The sequence below is a fragment of the Brachionichthys hirsutus genome, chromosome 10, assembly GCF_040956055.1.
Source record: "Brachionichthys hirsutus isolate HB-005 chromosome 10, CSIRO-AGI_Bhir_v1, whole genome shotgun sequence".
NCBI lineage: Eukaryota > Metazoa > Chordata > Actinopteri > Lophiiformes > Brachionichthyidae > Brachionichthys > Brachionichthys hirsutus.
This window is the reverse complement of record NC_090906.1, coordinates 7,137,333-7,157,382: the sequence shown is the minus strand read 5'-3', so window position 1 is coordinate 7,157,382 and position 20,050 is coordinate 7,137,333. Positions and strand designations below refer to the sequence as shown.

The 20,050-nt window shown below is 40.2% G+C and overlaps 1 protein-coding gene across 1 annotated transcript in view; it reads right to left on the bottom strand.

Annotated features, from left to right (window-relative positions):
- The window catches only part of cadm2a (cell adhesion molecule 2a), a 150,865-nt gene that overhangs the window by 11,711 nt on the left and 119,104 nt on the right, over positions 1 to 20,050 (bottom strand). Inside the window, exons 4-9 of the mRNA XM_068744490.1 lie at positions 15,770 to 15,922; positions 13,082 to 13,219; positions 5,655 to 5,816; positions 4,059 to 4,149; positions 3,773 to 3,951; positions 972 to 1,085 (exon numbers count right to left, since the gene is read on the bottom strand). Coding sequence (XP_068600591.1) covers positions 972 to 1,085; positions 3,773 to 3,951; positions 4,059 to 4,149; positions 5,655 to 5,816; positions 13,082 to 13,219; positions 15,770 to 15,922 — 837 coding nt within the window. The remainder of the gene's footprint in view (positions 1 to 971; positions 1,086 to 3,772; positions 3,952 to 4,058; positions 4,150 to 5,654; positions 5,817 to 13,081; positions 13,220 to 15,769; positions 15,923 to 20,050) is intronic.

The following is a 20,050-nucleotide window of genomic DNA, read 5'->3' as shown; positions in this document are numbered from 1 at the left end:
GCAGATATATAGTAATATGATGTGTAGAAGGCTCCGATTTGACCAAACATTTTCCATCTCTGCCTCCGGGTTGTTGGCAGAGTTCCCGTTGCATCGTTTCCCCAGCCTACGTCAGCAGGGCTTCACCCCCCCCCCCCCGGTGACAACATCTTTCCGGTGGGTGGCTTTCATGAAGCGTACAACGTGTCCCACTCAAATACTATTTCCCCAACCTTCCCCAAGATGCCACAGGCATATCTCCAAAGGTATACTATATGTAGATAGTTCCAGTTCAAATAAGCTCCACTCTCTTCCTCATCTTCATCACACAAGTGAAATTCAAGTTTAAAAAAAAAAAGATGGAGTCAATCAACTGTAAAATCCTAACTGACCATATCAACATCTTTTCCTCATTGCAGCAGTGCCAGCTCCTTATACCTCTTACTGTTTGTGTTGCGCCTGCACTTTGGCTTTTGTGGATGGTATTAGTGTCTCAGTACACAGAAGGGAACTTAACTTATACTGCATAACAAGCAGGGATTTTAAACTCCATAACCAAACTCTGCGGGAATTAAAAAGCATTTATCAGCCATTTATACTCCTGACAAAAACCCAAATAACAGGATTCACTTCTTAGTGAGAAAGACTTTTCCAGGTCCAATTTCCAGAGATCTGAGCACTAGGAATTGTGACGGGACATCTCCAGTGGTCATACATTTTCAGTTGGACATGACATTTGCTGCTTTGAGGTTTCAGTACTCAGAAGTGAAATAACAAGAGGGCATGAGCTGCAGACGCTGAACAGCTGAACTCCCTTTCAATTCAATGCCTCTGTGTATCTCCAGGACAGAAACGCAAACATACGACAGCCTTACCAATGCTTGAGGCTTGGATTTGCCTTGGAAGCAGCTCACAGAGGAAAGAAAGAGGGAAGTGTGAATGTAGAGTAGCAAGCTGAGGACATAGTGGAGACGTGTGGGGTGGTGCTTTACCTCTGCTGCCAGTGACTGTGGGGTCTGAGGTGTGGGTGCCTAACAGAGCAGAAGGATCTGGAGGGATGGGATGGAGGGGGGGAGTGGTGGATGGAGGCAGGGTGGTAGGGACGTCTGGTGGAGACACACACACACATGCATACAGAAAAAAATACGACAAACACAGCAACAAAAATTAATTCACACACGGGACATTTAAATCGTTAAAAGCAACATGAGGAATGCATGACATGAGGAATAAAAAGGGATAAAAAAAGGGATAAACAAAATCAAGATAGGAACACCACTGTGGTCACCTTTATAAAGGTGTGAAATGGATGCAAAGCGATGAGCAACACAACATATATTTCACGCACAGCTGACTGGCTTTGTCAGCATGGCTCAGAAATGGATCGTTTTTCAGGAGACGGACTTTTACTTCTCACACTGCATATATTGCATATACTGCATATACTGCAAGGAGCACGAGGGCTACAGTTTCTAAGTGAAGCGAAAGACAAGATTAGCTTTGGACTTTTTCTACAGGGATGGGTGTAGCCTGCGGGAATATCTAAGGCAAAGTGCAAAATCTGAAAGTAAAAAAAGAAAGAATGACTTAAAGTGCAAGATAAATAAAAAAAATTAAGACTGTTAATATATTTGTTTTATATTAGAGTGCTATTCCTTTTGTTTGTCACTGCGGTTGAATATGATGTGAGGGTCATGAGCATGAATCTGCTTAACGTTGGGCGCTGCGTCTCACACTGGGAGCCTCTCTAGCAAAGTTGAATAGAACACAAGGAGGAAAGTAATTTGACACTCTGTCAATTATCCGTGTTTGCATGGACGACATCGGGAGTAGGAAGCCTCGTAGTCATTTGCATGTTTCTTACTGCTCGCTACAAGATTATGGTAACAACACTCCCTCCAAAGCACTGTTTCTCACTATCACATGTTAAAGCAACAGGAAAAATGGGGATGAAACATTAAATCACACAGCTAATGAGGTTACCCGACCACCTTGGCCTTTATGTTTATGTCACTTTGTTTTGTTTTTTTGCCGATGAGCTAGAGGCTTCTAATTGGCTGTGGAAACCTGTCTCAAGGCCAACTGTCCCACGTCTGTGTGACATTTCAGCGCGAGTGTGAATTACCAAGCAGCAAAGCACACATCTTCAGGGAAGAGAGGAAAAGTCGCCTTGTTGGAGGGGAGCCATTAAAAAGGTATTTTCAGAGAATTATGGTGGCAATTGTAAAAGGCTAAAAGGTGTGCTAATCACTAATGAAGGTTAGGAACAGAGTGGCTGCCATTTCAAAAGAACACGTAATGAATTTGGATGCGACTCTTCAACCCTCCCACACCCAATTGCCTTTTTTTTTGTGGTGCAGAATTTGTCCGTTTAATTACATCGCTCTCATTAAAGCACATCGGTCACTCTTGTTTCTATATTCAGGTGACATTTGAAGGAATTGGTGGGTGCACACAGGCTCCATGGCACATGGGGCAATTTTGGTGGGGAAGAGCAGCATTAGCATTAGCATTTCAAGGCAATAAATGCAACGCAATAAATTTGGATATTGTGAAAGAAAAGAATTAGAGTTGAATTACCTTCTCCTCTCTTGATGTTACAATTTTAATTTTAACCAGCTATTACCATAAAGTTCATTAGAATTACTTTTTAATAACATTTATGGTCATATTTTGAAATGTGGATCTATTAAAGGGCCTGATTTTATTTCTCTATTTCTATTTCTGTAATGTCTTGATTAAAGTGTACTGACCTTCTGTAAAATCTTCAGGCCAACCTGCCTTTTATACATATTCTCCTCCCCATGGTGTGATGAATGGATGCTACAATTGCCAGTTGAAAAGAGAACAAGTCTGCTTCTGCAGACAGGAACCATAAACCGAATAACCAAACCACCAAGCTTGCTTACATTTATGGATGGCAGGGATCATCCTATAGCTTTCACTGGAATGTCTAGACTCCTTAAATTAATAAATGACTGCATCGTCTGATCAAATAATCAGAAGCAAATTCAGGGTCATGAATGGTTCTTTTTGAATATGATAAAATTCCTGACTTTCCAGTCTAACCATTGATGCTCTTTGCTACGATACCAGAAAGCACTGGTATCGTAGGCTTTTTGTCCCTCCATACATACTGTCTTCCCGACAGCGGGAAAAGAGATGTGCCACTGCACTGGAGTCTGTTTTTTTTTAAGTATAATTACTTATTGCCAAGAGACAAATGGCAGGGGAGAAAAGGATGAAATATCTGTTTTCCTTCAAATGGAGCCCCCCCACCTCCTCTGGCGTTACTAGAAATTACTTATCCTTCCTGCTGATATTCCTGACAGCACAGCACTAAATTCTGCTTCCCTTATATATTTGCCTCTTGGTGTGTGTGTGTGTGTGTGTGTGTGTGTGTGTGTGTGTCTGGGTGTGTGTGTGTGTGTAGGATCTGGGACACAGGTTTATTTAAGGAAAGGCGTTGGTGGCATTTGTGCAACCTGAGGCCCTTGTACTCCCTGTGAGAGAGAGTACCACTAATCACACTTAGCAGTGATATAGTATGCAGATCAGGCAATATTATAATCCTAGTTTTTACAATAGAGTGTTGTGCTTGTGGCTGTGAGGTAACTACTCTCCGCTATTTATATCGAGCATCATTGGCCTCCTCTTTTGGCTTTCTTTTTTTCTTTTACAGGCCCTTCATCCATCAAATTAGTAAGTGTAGACGTTTTTCCTTTTCTTCCTTTTCCCTGAATCACAGGAGACATGATTTCCCGCACAGCGGTCGTCTTTCATCTGAACTCACCGTAGACATAGAGAACATATTCAGCACTGCTGGTCCCTAGGTGGTTGCTGGCTTCGCAGCGGTAGGTGCCGTTGTCCGTCTTGTTGAGTGAAGTAAAAGTGAGTTCCCTCCCCTCTACAATCATCCTTTCCAGGTCAGGCAGATCACCTCCATCCTTTGTCCACATCACAGGATCTGGCCTGTGAGGTTCGAGGATGCGGAAGAGAAACGAGACATGCTACATGTTCCTCTCCGGAGCATTTACAAAAGGGCAAACGTCCACTGATACAGAAGGTGAGTGACTCACGAAGGGTTGGCTTTGGACACGCACTCCAGCTTTAAGTACTGGCCCTCCTGAGGGACTGTGAGGGAGGGTGCGATCTCCACACGAGGGGCATCTAGGACAGATAGAGAGGGCTTGAAGTGAGCATAGTTAATACGGAATACATTTCTGTTGAAAATCACATGATTATCTTGACAATGTGTTGCTGCATAAAGATTTTCAGAAAATCAGGAGTGTGCTGGAACAGATAATTACATAAACCTGATTTGTAGTTTCACTCCAAAAATGCCAAGCCAAGTTTGATTTTGTTCTAGATTACAGTTGACCAGAAGCAGGGCCGCCCACGTTCACGTCAGCACATCAAAGCTCTTCTGGTGTGGACAATCCCAAGGCAGATGGGACATGCATCATGGTGGCAATTATTACAGCAAAAAAAAAGCTGCAACCCTGAAGGCAAGGGCAGAAGAATTTTCCTTCCCCTGTTTAAGGTTTGGAATAGCAAACATAACAACCACATTGTTGGTATATAATTATTGAAATATATTGTGTATAAAATATTGCTTATTAATTATTTAGTAATGTGTGCTATATATAAATGTTCCTAAATTGTTTAAAGTCATTAGAAGTCCAATAGATTTGAAATCTTAGTTGAACAATGGGGGTGGGATTTAATAAGTTATCTTCTTCCCACTCCTTTTCAAGCACTATATAATGTATCATTTGCTATTTATTGTGTACATGGAATTTTGTGGGGTTTTTTGACATATTTTTGGCATGTCTTTTGCCGAAATATGGTTTCTTGTACACAAAAAGGTATTATTTATTTTATTTAATTTTTTATTCTGATTGAAACAAACAATAAATGAAACTAAACTAAACTAAACACATTGATGCGAGCTGTTCATTTCAAGCAAGAGGAATGGTGTGCAGAGGTGTTCCTATTGAGGTGAGGAGTGAGGAGTCACGACAGGTCATCTGCCTTTACAGTGTGAATAGAGGTGTCTTACTGAGGACATGAAGGTGTGATATCCCTTATTACATGTGGTGTACCTCGCTCCTCTCCATCAGAGAACAGAAGTTATAGATATAACTTTTTTTTTCTAGTCAGGCCACAGTGAAGCCATGAAACTGATGAACTGATGAGGAGTATTTTTTTATTTACATAATTCCATTAATTTCTACCACTTTTAGGGTCAAGGATTTGTTGAAATAAAAAAGATTACATATTTTCTTTAGACCTAGTCTAGTCCTGACAACACACTGGACTTACGGGTTGCTCTCTCCGACCAATGTCCATTTAAATATACTGTATGTTAGGATTGAAATATAATTAGATGTCGCCCTGTGGCAGATTTTGATTAAAAATATAATAAATGGTTTCATTCTGAGACAATTAGAATGATTCAAGAAGAATTGCATGGAGAATTGCGCGGAAGATAAATTAAAAGCACATTTTTATATACAAATAGAAAACAGGAAATAAGTTTAACTCTGAAATAATAGGCACTGCAGCAAATGTGTTTCTAGGACATTGAATGGCAGTGAATGGGATTTAGTGATTCCCATTTCCATTCATCTTTCTTTACACCCACTCTATACTAAATGTGTGTGTTGACTCACAGTGGACCTCCAGTACTTCAGTGGCCTGCTGCGGTGCCTGTGTGAGTGCCACGTGATCCACTTTGCAGGTGTAGGCCACTCCGTCATCATTTCTGTCCACGTAAAGCTGTAGAGAGCTCCGCACGGTGAATGTCTTCCCGCTTGCATTCACCTCTTTGGCACCTTCGGAGAGAGTTACATATGTGATGGCTGGACACCCCCATGATGGCCCTCCATTGAACAGTTTGGCCAGACCCTTCTTTACTTTGTCCAATCGACGAGCGCCCCCTTCAGCCTCGTGACGCTGCTCAGAAAGTTCGGTTAGCTTTAGAACTAACAGACTGAAAGCAGAACTGAAACAAGTTATAAATGCAACAATGTTGGGACTTTCAGCTTCCCCAATCCGAGTCCGCCTGGTCAGGTCCCTATTACCTTTCTTTTAGTGGCCCAAGCATATCTCTGGATTCAAGTGTTGACCTGTTTTGAAAAATCATGTCCTTTTTTCCTCCTCATGATATAAAATTCAAGACAGCATCAGCCTTTGTACAGTCTCCCCCTCATGATGGTGCTTTTGTTTGCATCACCTAAAGGGACTGTTTACGCTCCATATCCTCTGCTCCTTCTGCTCATCTGTTCCACTTTCCAAGTATATTCCACCCCATTGTCTCTTCTCCCCCTTGATTGTGCCAATCAACTATTCCGCTCAGCCACTTCCCTCAACTGAGGCGTTGAGCCCGCCTCCCCTTGAGGTGAATGAGTGACGGGTCTGCAGTGTTAGTACCATCCATCCAGACAACAGGAGAGAGGGAGAATGGCTGGATTTCTTCACAAAGAGGAAAATGCAGAAGAAAAAAGAGGAGGGGAGAAAAGAATGGCGGAAAGGAGGGAGAAGGCTTTGAATACCAAAGACTGCAGCATGCTTTAGCGGTGTGCAAACATTCTCCTCCTCTTTCTATTATTTATTCCACGTCCTCACAGACTGTTTTCCTCTGCCTCTTTGTCTCTCCGTCGGTTAGATGTGTCATTCTCCATTTGAAGGCAGCAACAAGGTTCCCTCCACAGATATTCTGTTTCCAAAATCACCCAATCCATCTTTTTGCCCCTTTTCCTCTGTTTTATGCTTAATACCTGAATGGTGAGGTTATTATTGGGGTTGATGAGTCAGTCGTCTGTTCAATTGGTAATGGTGAGTCTTTTTAAAATTACAATATGATCTTCACGAGATCTACAGTTAAGGTCAATTGATATAAATATTAGCAATAGACATTTCAATTGGAAAAAATAAATACAACTGTATTCACAACAACTGTTTTATTTAAAAAATGTTTTTTTTTGCACCATGCACCGGTCAGTAATGTAGTGGTTAAGGTAAAACACCTACTGGTTGTATGAAACCATTATTAACAAAGACAAACACAATCATGAAAGTGCAAAGAGCCAGCAGAAGAAGGTCATTTGCGTCTTAACGGTGGCTCATGTTGTTGGCAGATAAAGAATTTTGATGTGCAGAACAATCAATGGTGTGACTGTCGAATGAATGATTAATGATTACAGTGTAACGCACTTTAAGTGCTTAGAAAAGCGCTATTTAAAACCAATCAATTTTTAGTGTTATTATTATTATTATTATTATTAGGCAAATCGGACACTCTGAATTGTCTGTAGGTATGGCCGAGAGTGAGAGTGGGTGTCTGTCTTTCTATGTGGCCCTGTAATAAACTGGCAACTTGTCCAGGGTGTCCCCTGCCTCCCACCTGAAGTCAACCAGAAAGGGCTCCAGTGTGGACTTTTCTTTATATCGTCAATCACTTTGAATTATGTAGGTTGATCATATTCCTATATGATATTCATATGTCATATAGGGGCACTATCACTCAATGTGATAGGTACTCATGTAGCAACTAGTAATCTTATGTTCTCTCTGTACTTAAAACTCCTCAGAATATATATAAAAAAGCACACTTGATTTCTTCTTAAAGCTAGTGTGAGAAGGAGCTTTACTTCCTATTTAAAGCTGCTTGTGAGTTTTAGGCAACCAGACCTGCTGGAATTTTCTTCTCATGGCTATTTGAATAGGATCTGATTGCCTGTGTGTGTGATTCAGGATGAGAGCGTGACAAAGTGGACAGGCTCCCTGGAAGGTCAAGTTCAACAATGTCATTTCTCGGTTCAAAAGCTTGAAATTCCACTTTGAGGACATAATAACAGATGTCTGACAGCGAATACACGGACATGCGAGGGTATCAATATGCCCTCACAATCCTTAAACTGGTGGTACAGATACTGGCCATTAGCACAACACAATTACTGGGTGTGCTTTTTTGGGGGGGATGGAGACTTTTACGGAGTCGCACCGTAATCCATTACTGATCCTTAGGTTACAAATCCTGAACGATGAAATCTTTATTTTAATTCTCAAGACAAAAAAACAATTCAATGCTATTTTATTTATAAAATAATCATTTTGTATTCTATACCTTACACTGTTCTGTTCATTTGCACAGCTGAATTGCTCTTTTAATTAATTTATTTGCATGTTTGCAGTGTAATGCAGAATTTAGGGAGTGAGTTGCATTTGATCAGAACACTTGCTACATAGGAAAATGTTTGGCTTTTCTTTGTTGTATATGCATTCACATGTAGGTGAACAAATAGCTGAATGCTTAAATGCTAGCTCACAATCACACAAAAGGTATGAGCAGACTAAGCAATGACTCTGCACAATCTTTCAAACAGTGTATGTTTTAGGAAATAGAGAAAATGGACCTCATATAATAATATGCAACTCCGACCTCTAAACCAAAAGACTGGCGAGATTTGGCTGTGACCGTAGCGCACTGTTCCGTGGGCGGATGCTCAGAGCGCTGCATCATTGTTATGCGCCAAGACAGCACCGTGGAGGATTAGAAAATGGCAATGACATGCCCAAAAATCCAAGAATCTGATCCTTTTTATGCCATTTCATAGGAGAGATGGATGACGCAAGGAAAAAAAAAAAAGAAGAATGAAGGGACAGAAAGTAGATGGTGACTGCTGAGTTTTGTGCGTGAGGGTGACGGCAATCAAAAATCTGAACGTTTAAAGACAATAAAACACAAACAGTAATAAACATGCTGCATGAGGCCATGACTTGTGAGCTTTCTCTCAGATGAGCGACTGGGTTTATATGATTAAACCTGAAGATCCACCTCAATCCCTCTGGCTACTATGCCCAGTTCAGGGATCTGTTGGCAGCCTGCAAGCGTGATCCTCAGTCTGACCTGTCTCACCATCTTGACTCTGCAGCTAACTGACAGGTGAGTCTGACCAGGGAGCACTGTTAAATGTTAGGACGGTTTCTATCAGGGCCTGGAAGACCGGCATCATAATGTCCTGTCTGACAAAAACTCCCTCGGCATTTGGAGTTAAGAAGCATGAAGACGGTTTTTAGCTGACCCTCAAAATGAGAGGTCTGGTTGGCATTTAAAAGCACCAGACAGGTGTTTCACCTCCAGGATGTTGCTCTTCATAGGCATTGGCAGTGGGTGTAGCTCTCCGACCTACCCGTCTTTAGCCACGTTGCTCAAGTCGAAGCCAGCTACACCCGTACACGGGTATATTTAGTCAAGGAGTCACAAGTCAAGAAAAGACAAACGAAAGACGAGGAAATGGTATTTGTATCTCTGCTCTTTTGTGGTGAAGTTGAAAAGATAAGAAGAAATGTATGTTGCAAGAAGAAGATGCAGGAAGGCACTAAAGGACAGACGGACATTTTATTCAATGCACTATCGAATACATTTCCATAACTCTTATTCTAGACACTGCACATAGATGTACATGCAAGTTCTTTGGAGCTTGTATTGCTCATGATAGAGAGGATGAATATGTGTTTTTGTGGGTGCATCTTTTATTCATGGCACTGTGACTTGCAGAAGTCATCTTGAAATTACATCTTTAATGGCCATTGATTTGCCTCACCCTGGGGAGCTGGATAGCATAAATGGAGTCCCAGCACAGACCTTTCAAGCCTCATGCAAGTTGTCAAAAACTGCTGAAATAACCCCAAAAGGTTCTTATTTTGGTAAGAAAACTTATTTAACCATTTAAAGCCCGCACCATGAAGTTTTTGTCAGAACACTCAAATATTTTGAAAATAACGTCTTAATGGAACCTTCTGATCAAACTTCTGAAGTAGAAGTCTCAAAATCCTGAAAGGTCATTTGTATCAAATATGATCCGTTTGGCAATAAAGGGTTAAATTCCTGAACTCGGTGTTGGGTTGTCCACTGCACCATCATCCCCTTTGAAATGAGCTCCAAGAGCTACTTTCTATTCACTTTCCTGAGGAAGCCTCAGAATAATGATGGCAAAGTTATCCTGTTCTCACTCAGCGCAGTCAAGGACAATTACCCCGAAATGAAGAAATAGCCTGCACATTTTCAAAAGGTTGTTCAGTCACTGTTAAATCCTTTGGTGAATACTTAGACCAGAGCGGTGGCGTTCTGGAAAGTCAGTAGACAATGACCTAAAAGTATTGCGAGCTTTGTCTGCTCCAATACTTTCATGTCCTTGACTAACAAGTTGGACAACAGGATGGGGATGTGACCGCAAGCAATTTCAAATCGAATCTTCGTGTTTTCTTCCTTAAGCCCACTTGGAATAGAGTTATCTTGTAACACGATGAAGCAATAACCTCTACAGTTTAGGTCAGAGTCTATGATAATACCAGTATGATGGGGAACGTCCCCACCCTTATGTGAAATAAATATTCATGTCATCTCTGCCTTGGTTGGTATCCATGCAGCTCCCTCTGGTTCAGTGGCGTGTAAACAAGTGGTACGTGTGGTGATATTGGCAGAGGTCTCTCTGGGTTGCAAGTGTGTAACTGAGATAGAAATATATCATTACTGGGTGGGGACTGAGGGGATCTGAGGGACAAAGCGACTGAGAAATAGGAATATTGGATTCCGTTCCACACACAGACGCTTATGTCCTAATACGGTGGCTGTCTGCTCCATTCGGCTATTTCGCTCTCGCAGATACGCAAATGCACACACATGCACAAACACACCAAGCATTAAGATGAGCGCACGCAGCCGGGAGATGGACTGCTCCAGTGGCTCGGCCTGTAATATAATCTTCTCTATCCCCCCAGATCCCACACCAATATGTCACAATTGTCATGTATTCCCAGCGTGGTCACCCACAATCAGATGGCTTTTCCCATTGAACACACCCCAAACCCATCAGGAGGATGAACACGTTTGCACCGACACATGCAAATACACAGACTGTGCATTCATGTGTCAATCTTGTACTTATGTTAATTAATACAAACTGTCATGTGTAACAAGTCAGACCGATATCTGGAGGCAACATTTCACACCTTATTATTTAAGTGGACCAATCAGTGGCAGAGATGGAAATTAAATGAGAAATAAAAACATCTTGAATATATGTGACCAAAACATCACTCAGAGGAGGAATGAACTGCTAATCAAAAAACAGCCAACCTACTTGTCAGAAAAGACAGACAAGTGTTTTTTCCACCTTTGAGAAAATCTATATTATTTATTTCAGAATGATAAAAGAGACAACAATGACAAGGTAAACCCCAAGGAAGCATCCCGGTAAACGATCAACAGATTTGACATCTTAAGGCCATCTTCTGCTGTGTTATATGGAATTTATAAGGACTGAAAAATATTTTATATTATCTTCTGCAGTTTTAATGCTCTTTATGTAAAGCTGAAAGATGCTCTACAAATAAACTTGCCTTTCCCCACTTTCCAGATACTCTGAGAAGGCAAGGAGAAAAGTAATGACAGAAATTCATCTTCCCTCGATTACAATTAATTAAATGAAAGATTACCTTAATATCTGCTCAAAACGCTGTGGGAAAACAAATACTGATTTGAAGTTATATGCTTGTTTGTCCTGAACCCCAAAAACCCCTAAAGCGGAATAGCTGGATTAGCTGTCCGGGCATAAACCCGGGTAGAAGGGGTGCAGTGATGCTCAGTGATCACTACGCTGAATTTAGACAAGAAACCTAATCTTCAATCAAAATCATGAGCAGTCAAATAGCAGAATCTTTTTACCAGATTCATTAGGAAATCATCGAAAATAAAATGAGGAGCTCGAAAAAGTTATTCCTATTAGCACTATGCTTAATAGGATAGCATATTCACTTGAGGCTGCCGTTCCTCCAAACCACCAAGGATAATTCTACCTGTTCACTGTCTGTGGTGAATTTTAAAGAACATTATGTCCTGACTTTATTTCCATTTGCCTTACAGGAAGCTCCTCTTTCAGTACTGGGCCACTGGGAGAGGCAATAATTACCCCGAGAGACACAAAAAGCCTGTGAGGAGAAACGCTCCCCCCAATTAGTGTAGTCTCTTCCTATAAGCGTCCTCAGAAGAGCAACAGATGAAAAATAAATTATAATGACCAGAAGATAAAGATTTGATGATGATGATGATGATGATGTTTCTTGAATGAATAATGTGGAAAAACATGTTTTTGTCAGTGCTATCACCATCCTTGTCGGGAGACTATTCGCATTTAGCAAACTGACGATGAACCAGAATGCTCTATTTTTTTCTCCGTCAAGCCGAAAGTGTGGTAGTGACATCGGGGCTTTTTCTAGTTTAACAAATGATTTCACTCTTTAAAACAAGGTCTATCTGTGGGGATCCTCTTTGTAATGGAGTGAGACACACAGAATACAAATCGGATCCTGTCAGTGGCGAACATAAGCACTTTTGGTGGATGTACTTGGGCAGACTAGTTGCCCCCAAGGACATTGCGGCCGCCGACTGACATGATCTAGTAGACCGATTCCAAACCTTTATGTACCAATTATACAACAAACAAGGTAAACATTGGACCCAGGGTTAAAAAAAAGAAAGAAATTCCTTTAAGGTATGTCTGTTGTGGCATAAATATATACAAAGCATAAAAACGATTTAGAATAATATTAAAAATAACTGACAGGAATAAATGACATAATTACAGAGATAATAGATAATAGAAGGGAAAAGAGTCAATAACAACCATGATGAATGCTTCGGCAACTTCTTTATGCTTTATGTGTCTTTAAAGCGGCACATGTTTGTGTCTGTTTGGTATCTCAAATATGTATTGAATATTAATTCACATGTAATTGGACATGGAAAAACATGGCTGATTATTCTCACAGTCGAAGTTCAATGAACTGCTGATGGTGAAAATGTCTTTCCACTGCATTAAGAGAGCAAAACAAAACTACTAAAAGAATTAACTATAATTCTGAAATGAGACATTAGCTCCAGCAGTTTTCTTCCCGTTTTATGAAACAACAAGCAAACAAACAAACAAAAAAGAAAACCAAAAACCAACAGATGCTCCTGCACATCTTTACACGCATTTTTCATCAGGGGAATATGATATGATGTCTGATAAAAGCAGAAACAGATGTTCCGTACCTTTGATCTCCTTTTCGTTCCTGAACCAGCGCAGGTCGGCGGCGGGCTTGCTGCCCTGAGTCACGCAGGTCAGGGTGATGTGGTCTCCCTCCAGGGCAGGCTTCGTCAGGCCGTCGATCTCTGGCTTCTCTGGCAGACCTGAAGGATGGGATGGAAATCATCGCCATGGAAATAACTCGCACACAGCATCATGTCAATATGCAACCCTAATATAGTGTGCATTATTTAGAACTTCTTCTACAGCTCACACCCCTGCAGAGACATTAAAGAGTAGTTACCCAGCTCCATCCTGCTAAAAGCAAATGTTTGCTGACTCACTGGCGGAGAGTCTCTCTCACCAACTTATCTCACATACTTCTAGTGGTATTCAGCTATGCATGTAGTTTCTTTATTTTCTGTTTGGTTGGCTGAGATGTACGGTATTTTTCTGGGCCTGAATCATTTACAACAGAATATAAGATAAAATAGCGTCATGGATTGATGGCACAAGGTGCAAGTAGAAAGTGTTTTTTTTTGTTAGCAGGACACACACACTTGTGCAAAGAACACGTACTTCTTGATTTTCCATAATGAGTGATTTAAGCGTGCCGTGTCTGCCCTGGTGATGTCAATGAGCAGTAGGCTTGCCTCGGGGTGAGTGACTGAGAGGTCTGCCAGTCAATGCCGTTGACTGACTGCAGCTTGTCTGTCTCTCCACCCTCCTGTGAAGTTTATTACCAGGTGTAAAGGTCTCCCTGAATTCTGTTTATCACAGGCATAGACAGTCTGAACAACAGCTGTCAATCAGAATATATGGCGGGCATAGAGAACCCTTTACATTGCATATGCAAAATTTGAACCAGCAAGGATTTTTTTAAAGTCCAAGAGTCCCCCTAAACACCATAGGGATTGTGTTGGATGGTGTTTCTGTCCCACTGAATGATAGCTGATCAAATACAACGTGCATTTTCTAGACACATTTGCCTCAGGTAGCCAGAGAGGCTGCAGAGCTTTCATCTGAATGAATATAATGAGTCCTTGTGCCTTAGCCGCTCATGCGTCCCCGAATTGTGAATGTACCAGCTGTGGGTCATAATTGTGTGCAGGACAGTTAAGGTATATTCAAGCTGTGAAAAAGAAATGAGACCTTGATTTCTGATGCATTTAGAGGAAGCTATTGAGAGCAAAATGCAAAGTCAATCACAAAGTTAGCCTGTGGGTCCAGCTGCCATTTGAAAAGATGAAGTATCACGACATTTTATCAAGGCATTCATGAAGTGTTATGACTCTGACGACCCGCTGACCTTCCTTCTACTCAAGGTTCATGTGTGTGCTTTTGCACGTTGTCTCAAACATTTTTGGATAGATGGCAACTCACTTCTTTTTTGGTTGTTGTTGTTGCACATATTCATGTGCCAAATAGGATCTATTTTAATGGCTTCACTGAGCCCTTAGCCTGCAACTTACACCACAGGCCAGTAAAATTGAAATGATCCAATACTATTATGTAGAAACATATTTAAAACACTGTGCTAGCACAGCAATAGCATCCTGATGTTGGCATGCGGCTCACGTTCAGAGCGAGTAAATCCTCACAGCCGGCTGAATCATTTTGCTGATTTGTTTGGAATTGAATGTTTTCTAAGGTGTTTGTGCTAACGGACAAACGCAGGTTGATATTTACTCACCAAAATGGGATGTGAATGTGACACTCATTTCATTGCTTTTTATTTAATGGCGTTGGCATTATTTCTTGTCTTTATTCCCAGTCTTTGCAGTCCTGACGCAACAGCCGATAAAGCGGCCGTTTCCAGGTCATTTGGCATGTGTATTAAATCTCCCTGTTTCCTGCCTTGCACCATTAAGCATTGTTCAGTAATGCAAAATAGTTTTCTCGGCATCCTTATTGAACAGTCGCCACTAATGTCTCTAATTCTCTGAATGCTTGTTAACCAGAGAGCCAGCTAATGGTCCTGGGGTGCACGCGCTCATCTATTAGCATTAGCGAAAAACTAATTGGAGAGATAATAAGCAACGGTGGCAGGAAATGAGAATGTTTTTGTATGGCTACGATCACAACTCAAACATTACGAGGGAGCCTAATGATATGTTTTTATTTGTCTGCAGGAATAGTTGTTGGTCTTACAAAATAAAGCAACAGCAACAACAAAGACAAATCATAAATGTTTTAAACAAATAAAAACTAAGTGCTTTCTAACTTTGCAGTTAGAAAGCACTCAAAAGTTAATGTACATAAATTTGATGTCATTCTATTTTGACAGCAATGCAAATATACATATATTTTTTTTTTTACTGCAATTAACCCTGGATTTCTTATCAGTACAAATTGTTGATTCTACATACAACAGTTGTTGTTGTTGTGACATTGGTCTTGGCTACCAAAGTGTAAAGAGCAAGAACTCTTTGAAGTGTTTTCATTCAAAAATCATGTGGTGAGAAACCGTGTGACAAATGCTGATGATAAAGTATTTACTATTTTTGCCTCTCCCATTAAGTATGCGGTATAAACACGGAATCTTTTTTGTTATTTCGTGATAAGGTTTTCTTGACAGTATGTAGACCACAATGCATCACAGCCGCCAGTAATGCAGGAGGTATAAGCACACCGACAAATGTAGCTATTCGAGTCTTACTGTTATGTAACAGCTTATCAGCAAAAAGCACACCTTGTGTAAGTCCTGCACTTACCTAGAACCGTCAGGTAGGCTTTGGCTGTTCTGACAGGCATGGTGAAGAGAGAACAGGTGTACATGCCTTCATCAGACAGCGTGGCATCACTGATGCTGATGGTTAACTCCGACCATGATGCGTGCACCAGCTCGATCCTGTTGTCCCTTAAAGCTGGACAGAGTCAGACAGAGACAAAGACTTAGCCGGCAACGCAAACTGTTGAAATACCATTGAACAAACGCGAGTGATGAGGGATGAGCAGTCCTGCTTGGAGGCAGACTTCCAGCAGTACAGAAAACCGACAGTATGAATTTCATTATATTGATGTATTTCCCGCAGTGATGTTTGTATAGTTGACTCTTGTGCTCTTTTCTTTTGGTGAACTATTTTGTTTTATGTTTTTGAATTGCAATAATATATTCAGATTCAGAACACTTTATTAATCCCAAATGTATAAAATAGAAAACACAGATAGGTGGACATATTTTGCTTATCGACAAAAGAGTACAATCTCAACCCTAACCATTTTTTGTGTGGTCATTATACTATATAAAGATGTCAATGCTCCAAATAATAGTTTAAATTCAGCTGCAGGCATTATTTGTGCTAAATGTGAACTCGGAAAAGCCAAACTTGTCTGTTTATTATGTTTACTGTCAGTGCCAAAAGGTGCAAAGCTCATTTTCATTGCTTTGTTCTTTGAAATAAACATCCCTGATGCAAGCCAACTTAAGCGATGTTGTGCATTGAGTATTTAAATATCAGGGAGAAAAAAAAAAAAAATCGAACATCGTATAAATAAAAGTGACCTCCAAACTGTTGAATTTGACAATGAATGCATGAGTTCTTCTTCCCTTCTTGACAGCCTTGTAGACATTTACTTTTATGAAAATGTAATCTTCCAAGAGACATAACGGGAATGGAAATCAATACGGTAATAACAAGCTGAGAAAGAGGCCTAATGACAATTTGGCACGATGAGAGGGCTGCGATGGATCTGCTGTAATTGCACGGCTGGTTGGAAGAGACTCCATGGTCTTCAAAGTAGACGTTTTATCTGTGATAGAGTGGGAGTGTGCACTTTGATTCCAGAATGGGGTAACAACTTGAAAATGACATGATTCATGCTTGCTGTATCCAAGGGGTCCAATGTCACACAAAATCAAAATGACACAGAGGACATGAAGAAAAGAGTGTTTCATGAGTTTTATTTCTATTCAAGACTTCCTTTTGCAGTTTAAAGTTTAAATTAAAAAAAAGTGATATACATATTAGAAGCTACGGCCGATTAGGTTTGAGCCGATGACGGAACATATCGACACAGAACTCCCCGACGTGCGTGGAGTTAGAGCACATGCATGATGTTAGGAAAAAAAGAGGTTTCACTATTTGCAGATTAGGGAATGATGCTTTACTTTTTGTGAGGCTACATGAAAAAAGATCATTATACTAGTATATTTTTTAGAAATCCTATTTCTCATTGAAAACCCAGGCATTGTAACATTGCTACAAATGTCCAGTCTGTTCAAAGGCTGCAAAACAAGCTTGAATGTTTAGTAGAACTTTCTTCACATCCTGCCTTTAAGTGAGTATTTTAAAGAAGTAATTTTCTTTCCAGAATAAAGTTCACTTCCCTGTTTTCCATATAATTAATTGAACTACTTTCTATTTTACTATGCAAATCTCCAATTAACTTGTTTACGGGCTATATGAGTCCTAAAAAGTAGGAAATAACTTTCTTTATTTCTTTAGTTTTACTGGAAAAGACAATTCCAAGGACGGTCAATAAAGCCAAGACAGAGCTTGAACACTGCACATTAGTTATATTACTAACATTAACTTCCATTGAACTGTCATGGCATCATGTGCGTTTCCGTTCATTTACAGCCGTCCAGCCTTTGTGGTGACTGGTGACACAACCAGGCACCTAAGGTGCCCCTTCTTTCCAGCTCCTGTGTGTTCATTGCTGCAATTATCACTGAACCAACAAGAGCATTGGAATTTCAGTGAGCACGCTATCTCGTGTAACTTCTCCTGCCAGCTTTGCTCCGCCAGTCCCAGGCTAAACACCTCCAGTATGCAGCAGCAGAGTTTGCAATCAGTTTGGCTAAACGACAGCTGCTCTCTCTAATTTATTACTGCATTTGTTCTGTAGCTTCACCTCCCTCACAACACTGGTTATCTCTACATGCTGCGCGCCCAACCTGAGCAGCCGTGACATGTTGATACGAGCGCAATCGTTAGGCTTGGCACTGGTGACAGTGCATTTCTGTTTCTCTGGGTACGGAAGGCCAGCGATGCAAATATACAGAATTATATTTAGACTAATGGTGAGATGCGCTGAAAAGAAATTGCATTGTTCATGTGGCATGAATATGTGTGGAAATCTGTACACTTTATTTTATCAAACAATAAACTAAGAGAAATGATTTCGACTGATTAACAGGAGAATAACAGATTGTCTTCGCCAGCATGCAGGTATATCTCTATCACTGTCTCGCCTTCCTGCAGACCACAATCTGCAAGTGACAAAACCCGCAGGTGAATGTGTACAAGTCAAACAATGCCTCTTATTTGCCATGAGGAAGAAAGTACGAGCTGGCAAATATCAGAAAATACATTTGCTGTTGCTGGCTTGTTGTGATACGCCACTCCCTTCCCTCTCCACAACAGTGAATCTGGAATAAAGTTAGTCCAGGGGAGTGGATATAGAGACAGTTGTTTGGAAAGTAGGCTTGTATGGAATATTCTGCTTTTCTGCCTTGGGAAATATTTGAGTACGATGTGCACATAAGCATCAGTCACAAATATCAGGGTGGAAGTTTTGTTATATTTTGTCAGTGTTTTATACTTACAAACTTACTCTTGTAGCACCTTTATTAATATATATTAATTTCTTTATTAAAGAAAAAAGATATTTATCCAAAAGTCAAGACTCAAATAAAACCAGGAAAAGCAAGCCTTGTGTGGTTATTTGAAGACTTTGGAATATAGCTAGCTGCCTAGCAACGCAACGGAACACGCACTGTGAGGGCAGCATACTCATTTTACAGCTTGTCTCATTAATATAAATTTGGATCCTCTCATTACATAAGCTAAATTACATTAATATTTACATGTGAACGCGTGCACACACGCACACACACACGTACACACACAGATAAATACACATTATTATAGGACTTACTTTTAAAATATTTCTCTTAAATCTACTTTTCTTTCCCTACTATGCCCTGTATGTTTAGATCAACAAAAACAAACCCAGTATTCTACTTATTTATAGAAAACAAATTGGTAAACTCCCTCAGCACTTTTATTTATGTATTATATATACTATAGTGTTTTGTTTGTTTTCAGTTGGTAAACTATTTGTGAAATGTAAAGACAGACCAAAGGTTGTGTTTAATACATTTGACTACAACAAGCAGAATCAACACCGGCTACCTTGAGATGTGACAATTATGAGTTTTCAAAAGTAGACAGTTAAATATTCAGCAACCAGATGGAGGTCAAAATATTCCTCATTTAATTACTGCTGTTAATGACTTCCAGCCACGACAATCAGATAAGAGAAAATAAATGAACTTAAGCCCTCCTTGCCCCACAAACAGGAAAGGGAGAGATGAGAGTGAGGATACATAGCCACCTCTTATTTTAAAGAAATCTGTGAAGGGTCAGAATGGAAGGAAATCCATCCAGAGAGAAGCTGCACAAAGAAAAAGTAAAAATAAAATCCAATAACAAAAGGCAATAAAAAAAATTCTGATAAACGTTTTGGTTTGAAAAATACTGTAAATACTGTACTATGTTGCAAATGTAAGACAATTTGATAACCACGCGTATTCAACATAGACAAGGACATTTATTGGATTATCCAAATCGCTCTAAATGTACTTCATTATTATTAATATTGAACGAGGCAGGAAGACGGGCCTCAAACCCGTCTAATGAACAACTAACAGGCAAAGGGAATCGTTCCTACTCCGTCCCAAACCGAAGGAAGCAAACCACGATCCAATAAGCTTCCAGGTCAATATGGAGAAAATAAAGTCTGTTTCCACACACAGGTTATGTTTACTATATTCTTATTCTTATCTACATCACCAGGGACTCACAAAAAAATAGCAAAATAGCATCTAATCACTTGGACGATGACCTCAGAAACATTCTCAATATATACATCATGTCTCTCGCGCTCTCTGTCTGTATACTGTAGACACACACACACACACACACACATATATATATATCCACTCATACACTATATAGAACAGTCAACCAGAACATATTCAAATAAAT